This window comes from Helicoverpa armigera, chromosome 2, assembly GCF_030705265.1.
Source record: "Helicoverpa armigera isolate CAAS_96S chromosome 2, ASM3070526v1, whole genome shotgun sequence".
In the NCBI taxonomy this organism is placed as follows: Eukaryota; Metazoa; Arthropoda; class Insecta; order Lepidoptera; family Noctuidae; genus Helicoverpa; species Helicoverpa armigera.
The window spans coordinates 1,943,506-1,951,799 of NC_087121.1; the positions used below are offsets into that span (position 1 = coordinate 1,943,506).

The 8,294-nt window shown below is 36.2% G+C and overlaps 1 protein-coding gene across 1 annotated transcript; it reads left to right on the forward strand.

Moving 5' to 3' along the window:
• Positions 1 to 1,974, forward strand: LOC126056517 (uncharacterized). The gene has a single exon (XM_049849847.2). It carries the CDS (start codon positions 1 to 3, stop codon positions 1,972 to 1,974), a length of 1,974 nt encoding a protein of 657 aa, XP_049705804.2.
• Positions 1,975 to 8,294: the final 6,320 nt, after the last annotated feature.

An 8,294-nucleotide genomic window follows, 5' to 3' on the forward strand; every position in this document is an offset into this window, starting at 1 on the left:
ATGAGGACATACAAGCGAAAAACTGAAAGGGGAACTACATCTCAGGATCTTTTACAAAGGGCTGCTGATGCAGTCATCAAGGATGGACGTAAATTAAAAACTGTTGCACGTGAATTAGAAATTTGTCACACAACATTACAACGCTATGTCAAAAAAATTAAAAGTGGACTTACTCCTGCGGTTGGATACAAACCAAGACTAGTGTTCAATGAGGAACAAGAGGCACTACTGTCGAAGTACATCTTAAAAAGCGCTTCTATTTACTTCGGTCTTCTACCGGAAGAAGTACGACAACTTGCATACCAGTGTGCCGTGAAGTTTAAAGTACAAAACATTCCACCATCTTGGCATACAAATGGTGAGGCTGGGAAGGATTGGTTGACAAACTTTCTGAAGAGGAACCCTACACTTTCTATCAGAACACCCGAAGCTACCAGTGCAGGACGCGCGAGCTCATTCAACCGACATAACGTAAATCAATTTTTCGAGAAACTTGGTGATTTAATTACGAAGCATAATCTTACACCTTCACGTATCTGGAATTTGGACGAGACTGGTGTTCAAACTGTGCTCAAACCGAAGAAAATTTTGGCTGAAAAAGGAACAAAGCAAGTAGGAGCAATTGTTTCAGCAGAGCGTGGAACTTTAGTCACAGTTGAGCTAGCGGTAAGTGCTCTGGGAAACTCGATTCCACCGATGTTTGTATTTCCCCGTTTGAAATATAAAGAACTGTTTATCCGCGACGGTCCCCCTGAGTGTATTGGGGCTGGTAATAAATCCGGTTGGATGACAAGCACGGAGTTCTTAGTGTTTATGGATCATTTCATAAAACACACTAAGCCTAGTCCTGAAGAGCCAGTGCTATTACTCCTAGACAATCATTCATCTCACATTGATATTGATGTGATTGAAAAGGCCAAGAGAAATTCTGTTATATTACTATCATTCCCACCACACTGCACCCACCGTCTACAACCCCTGGACGTTGGTGTTAATGGCCCTTTTAAAACATACTGCTCTAAAGCTCAAAATAACTGGCTGAGAACTAATCCCGGGAAGATTATGAGCATTTACGAAATACCAGGTATAGTGAAATATGCTTTCCCATTGGCAGCAACACCTATCAATATATGCAACGCATTTAAAAAGACTGGCATTTGGCCCTATGATTCAAACGTATTTGTAGACGAAGATTATGCACCGTCTTTTGTCACTGATCGCCCGATGCCAGAAAACCGACTCTTACAAAGTACAGACAACTTGCCTGTCCCTCAAAACAATCAAGAAAGGGCTCCTGAATATCTTGATGAGTCAAGTTATGTGGGCAGCAATGTTGAGATTGAGACTAGTCCATCAATACTACAGGAACATCCTGGGCCAAGCGACTGCAGCGTTGAGTGTACAAGAGCACCATCAGGTAATCAAGAGCAAGAGACACGTCAGTGCTCTCCGGAACCTATCCCTTGCTGCAGTTTCCAGCCTCCTCAATCAGTTGATAATAACACAGGAGATAAAAATGCAGCAGTTTTCTCACCAGAGCTAATAAGACCACTGCCTAAAGCACCTCCCCGACTAATTGGACATACTAAAGCACGTAAAAGAAAGACAGCTGTTCTTACGGACACTCCAGAGAAAAATGCTTTAGCAGAAGAACAGGCTAGTAAAAAGAAGAAAACTAAAAAGAAGGTTAAGGGAAAAGGGACGGGAAAATGCAAGGGAAAGGGTAAACAAACAAAAAAGCCGACTAAAAACCCCGCTAAGAGAAGAGTATTGCAAGATGACGACAGTTCTGATGACGAACAAGAATGGTTCTGTATAATTTGTTGTGATGCCTATTCTAACTCTGCCCCTGGAGAACAATGGATTGAATGCAGAGAATGTAAGAATTGGGCCCATTTGCAATGTGTTGAAGATGAAGAAAACCAAGCATTTGTATGTCCTAATTGTTATTCTGATCAATCATCTGGAGAGTAACTAGTTTTGGTATATTTTTTATTTCTTAGAAAGACTCGAGACTGATTAAAAAGTTAATTATTGATCTCATTTGCATAATTAGTACAAACTATTGATTAAAAATACGTTTTTATGTTTGAATAATTACATAAGAAGCTTCCTTGTTTTTTTTTTATTATAATACTTAGTATTATACAATTAAACTTTAAAAACTGTTGATTTATATTAAAAAATATAACGAATAAATATATTATTATAAAACTGATGTGTTTTAATTTCCTAATTAATTTTCATTCACATAAAACTCCCAGCATTATCAACGGCACAACCGACCTCAGCTACGGCACAACTTGCCCCAGATTGGGGTTGGTAGTGCCTTGCCGCCTCTGTATAAAAAAATCGCATTTTCATAAAAACTATTAAAAATGTGCAAAATCTGAAGTTAAATTCGTAAAATAGATTAAATTTGGCTTAGGATGAACCACTACTTTCAGACATAGTACTTGTTTTATCCGAATCTTAAAAGGATTTGTCAAAATCGGCACTTTCAGCCCCGCTCTCCCCTACATAAGAAAATGAATCAAGAAAATCATGTTTTTTTTTTCAACATTCTTATAAATATAGAATAGTTTCAGATTTAACGCTTATAAATCATCTAAAATTTTCTTAAAGTTACGGCAGAACAGTGACAGAATAGCAGAAAAATTGTTTAATTTAATTAATTTATACAAGAAAGTGAAAAATTGGTCGTTTTGTAGAACTAGCATTAAAAAAATAAAGTTATTTGTATTAGATACCACAATTTTAATCATAATGGGTATCGCTTATATTCATTCCCTTATTTTAAGAACAATAATAAAAATAAATTAGAATGTAAAAATTGTTTGCAATAATGTTTTGAAAAGCTTTATTTTGACAGGTCATTAGATTTTGTTAGCATTTACCGGATGGGTAATGTTAAAAAATAAAAATATATTTTGTACAAATTCACGTTTTATTTGATTACCCTGTTCTGAAATGCCACTCATTTTTAGAGCTCAAACATGATTCTGTCACTCAAAGACTTGAGACACTATCAAACCATTGTGAAGAACGTGAGAATGTTTCTTCCAATAGTGTAAAGTGTAAGTATAATTAAATGGTAAGGTGGGTGTCACACAACAATAAAATATAAGAGCCCGAAAGAGTGCCAGCCATACATGATTAGGTAGTTTATTCCTGAGTTTCCACCCGCTACTTGAGACCTGAAACTATTTCAAATGTATAGATTTCAGGATATCCTGAGAAGCAGTCTTTAATATCAAGACCTCGTTAAATCATACTCACTTATCGCATTTTTAGTACTAAAAGGAACACATACTACCTCCGTCAATAAATAAACGAAGATACACCCTTCAAAGCAGACCTAATGTTCCGAACCGTCACGCGCCCTCCGGCGATTATTCACAAAATTATTTATAGCGACAATATTTCATTGTATCTGTACCGTTCAGGATTCCATAAATCGTATATCCGACATCGACCACTTAAAATCTATAATACGATAGCATTTTTCATATAAATAACGTATTGTTGGATGTTGTTTGCAAATATTGAGCCACCTGCCCGCCGGCGCCATTTTATTTTTATGACACATTTTTATTACGTTCTTTTTTTGAAAGTTGGATGGGAATTGAACGTTCCATTTTGATAGGCTGATTGGTCACTTTTGAATTACGAATAATAAAAAAAGAAAAAGAATTACCAGTAATCAAAAAATGTCACCTCATTCTAATAAGATGATGATGAAGGTCTGAATAACCTTGTTGGGAAAATATTTCTAGCTTATTTACTTCCAATGTGAGTTTTCCTAGTATTCTGATATGTATAAAAATAAAAACTATGAACAAAAAATATGAGGATGCCTAGAATATACCTGATTTACAATTCTTATTGTTTACCTATATTGAACAAGACAACCACATTTGAACGTAAGTACCTATAAAGGTTGCATACTACATTGCTGAAGAAACGAGACCTACACATTGCAGTTTCAATACTTCCCTCTCACTTACAAAGTATAAGAGAGAAAGAGAGGTTAATAGGAACTTGCTGAAGGCATTGCTTAAGTAAATGTATGGCAATGGCGATTCGCTTCGTAAAGCTTCATTGTCCCATATGGACAAAGCCAATGAGTACCTCTATGCTATTTAATCCTGTTAGTAAAGTATGGACATCAAGTAGAAAGAAAGACAAACTCATTTAGCCTACAAGATAGTCCTGCTTTGAACTCGAGTCATAGAGAAAAGTAATACATATATCGAGTTTTGAAAAACGAACGAGAAATGTCGAGTTACAGAAACTAAAAAACCTACAGAGATTAATAATAGTACCCATTAGTATTTTTTATACGATAAAAAAATAATACTAACCTACCCTTATAAGTGGACGGTGGTTTTAAGTGTCGCTTCTACGTACTGCTTTGCGATTTCAAAAAACCCAGGAATCGCACCTGAAATCACAACCACTGCGACTATAACGGAGTAGTCAGAAATCAAAATAATAAACTACTTTTAGCAAAGAACCAATCCCGAGTGACGGCTATGACGCGATGCACTGCGGGCCAATCACCGCTTTAGCCCGCCCCCGCGCCTCACTTCATACCAAAAAAGGGACCCAATAAATTACTTCTGCGCAGGTGAAGATGAGAGCTCAAGATTCGTGCCGATAACTATACTCCAAATAAACTTCAACATTACAATTTTATGGAATCACAATTTCGCTTGACCCGCACTTAAATAAGTGTTCAGTTAAGTTTAACAGCTATCATAAATCGAAATCAGATTATTTTTTCACATTTATAACAAACGTCGTCCATAATATTTTTTGTTAAAAACTTTTTTAATACGTACAAAAGCTTTTGAATAAAAACTACTATGCCATAACTCATAGGTTTAGTAACAAAAACGTTATTACTTTATCGACATACCCGTTTTGGTAGTCACCGCTGAAAAACTGAATATTTTTATTGTAAACTGTAAATATAGTATAAGTTTTTTTTTTGTTCAGGGCAATATGGTAAGCGATAATTCTGCGAACGTTAATAGTGAAATGAGAAAGCGATGATGGCAGAAGTAGGTAGATAGGTACAATACTATTCGAGTGTTTCGATTCAAAGGTGCATTTACGAAGACACTTCTTTAAAAACTTGGGTTATTTTATAGATAAATATTTTTAATATTTTCATACTCATGTATCAAATGGAATCTAACATATGTAGGTATGTAGGTACAAATCTTATCGCTTATCCGTCTTTTGTTCTCCATAATTCGAAACTCAAACACACAAGCCGGTTCCTACATTTAATTAACTTTTCGACCGGCCGGCCCGTTGAACTTTCCAAGAAGTTTTTATTAGTTTTTCTTCCTTTTATAAATAGATCTTTTTACTTAATGAGTTTGAGGCATTAATTGGTTTGCACGTGCATTTGACTGTGTCGAACTACTAAGTTATTTACGAGTTTAGGGACCTAATTTAGAACTTGTGGACGGTTTCACCTTCGTAAATGTAGGTAGGTAGTGGGACGTGTCATTTAGTTGGTTGCGAGATAATTGAGCTTCATTTGTTATTTATTAAGGCTACACGTGTTTGCAGTGACATTCAAATAGTAATTTTTGTTTTGTGTTGTGACGGTAAGTAATAAAATTAGACACGCGATGGTGATCGTTATTAATGTCTTAATTAATCAATCTTTATATAGCCACAAGCCTTGTTTACTCTTTGAGTGTTATGAAGAGTGGCGATTCAAGATGGTTCCTACCTTAGAGCTGGTTTTCATAAATAAGTCTTTATTAAAGACAATATGAGAAACTTATTAATTGGCCAATATAAAGCGTATCTTAACATATGGGCAAACTAGTTTCCGCTAGCGGCTTTTCACGCGTCTTGTGTATAGTACTTCACACAAAAGGTTAAAAAGTAGCTTATGAATTCCCTCAATAACTAAGCTATAGTACGCGCCAAATAAGCGTGCAATAAAGTTTGTTCACCTCCTTCTACTAATGTATCCCAATATTTCAAAACGATACAAAAAAAATGTATGGGCAGTGTCGCTAACACGATCAATACAAGTGTATCGTGGTAAGAGGCGTCCTTGTCGCAAAGGATTACAAACCTTTGGTCAAAATTATGATCAGTCGTTTTTAGTTCAAATATGGGCAGACAAGCGCATTCCAAATTCGGAATGACGGAAGGACAGTGTTACAAAATGGCGGACAGGTGATGCGCCCCTGACGGCAGGGCGGTTGAATGACCTTTATTGCAAGTTTATTTGGCGCGTACTATAACACTGAAAGAATTTTTCAAATCGGTCTAGTAGGACCTGAAATTAGCGCATTCAAGCCAAACGCGTCAGCATATTTATACATAAGTGTAAATCTGCAGTTAACAAAAGAAAAATAAGTAGAAAACACATAAATAACTTCGAACAATTCACACACAAATTAATCAAGATTGCCAAGAATAAGCACGCTAACAACCAGACATTCGTTCAAAGGCGTTTATAAATCAAAACGTTCTTCGCACGCATTCACGATTAAACAGTAATGGCGCATAAAGAATAATAATTTACCGCAAAACAGTACTTATTTTTTTCTTTTATGGCTGCACAGCTGTAAGGGTGCGTCCTTCATGGGCAAATCGCGAACACGAATGCAAAGCAATCCGAAGCGAATTGACAGATGAACGTCACGCCGCTTAATGTCACAATGCATCGATGGCCTCTTTAGAGAAAATCGCGCTGCGCCGCTTCGCATTCGCATCTAGATTAGTCACTTAGGACGCATGGCATTAGATTGTAACTTAGTGTGTGGTTTGTGGAATTTCTGGCGATTAATCCGAAAACAGTTCCGGTAAAAAGGTGGAAAAATAGCTCTTAATGTTATAACTTGACTAAAAATAATAGTAAGAGTTATAGTTGCAACATTTGAAAACATCTTTTACACTATATTCATTTTCCAAAGATGTCATCCCTGAAAAACTGACCAAAAATACTTATGAAAATCACCCTTACTTCAACGTCAATCAAAACAAACAACCACAGTAAAAAGGTTATTACACAACAAATTCGCGGGGCCATTATGACGTCACAGCATGTTCACAAAATGGCCGACCCGAAAAAATATAAGAAGAAACAATCAGCGAGAATTTACAGCAGCCTCCAGTTTAATGTGCCGATCCTGCAGTTATAATGAGTCACGGTACTTTGTGGTGCAAACGATAAACTTCGGGGCATGGAAAAACTACTGTACGAAAGTTTTTTGTAGTGTAAGCGAATTTTTAAACATTAAAAATTATATTTTTATGCCAGCTGCTTCTAGCGGTTTCATCCGCTCCCGTGTAAACTATTTTCACCCAGATAAAAAGTGATGGATATGAGCTATTTCAACTCTGAAATAATTTTACTAAACGGGCCAATAGAAATAATTTAATGAATTCAATCAAACCAACGGTTGGTTTAGCATTCAAGTTGTTATTTTATAACTTTAACGATAATCTTGCTTTCAGAAATATATTTTAATTTTAACTTTGTATACACTTTCCACAAACTAGGACAGCATTGGAATGGCTAAATAAAGTGTCGTTACCTACAATGTTAAACATGCGATACTTTGCATAATTTACAAATACCAAAACACTATCGGTGGTTAGCCCGAACGTCATCTGCTAATAAATAAAATTTAAATAAAAGACCTTTATCAGATTATTTGAAAGCTAGCGGAGATACATCAAAAACCTTCCTCAAAGTATTCAAAAAAGTAGATAAACCACAATTTTTTTTTTAAGACACCGTTCTAGTCGACTAGTCTACTTTATACCCAAGCCAAACCGAAGCCCTCACATATTTTGTACTACGTACACTTGGACCACTCCAAGCAATACAGGGTGCTCGTAAAAAACGCTCTAAACATCCGACAGAGCCATAAACGCGAATAAACGCTCCCTGTAAACGCTGAATAGTAAACCCAGGTGTTTGTTCAGCGCTGAATATTCATGAAGAATAAACTTAAGGCCATAAATTCGTTACGTCTTACAGTTTATCTCTTACTAATAAAGCTTGAGATCGTAAACACTTCTGTGTTCCAAAATTCTAGCACTTTCTATACTTTTTGAAGGGCTGAAGTGAAATTGCTTTAGTGTACACACTTTAGACTAAGCAATCGGCCGACAGTGGGCCCGATGTTTGTAATTTTAATCTGAAAAAAAAATGCGATTAGTAGGGTTCACTCGTGACCAAAACGCCTAACATCGGCCAAAGAATGTATCCTTCAGTAGTAATGCATCCAGCATACGTAGCAATGCAG

Bases quoted from the DNA above. Each gene is read 5' to 3' on its own strand.
- LOC126056517 (XM_049849847.2), top strand. From the start codon at position 1: ATGAGGACATACAAGCGAAAAACTGAAAGGGGAACTACATCTCAGGAT.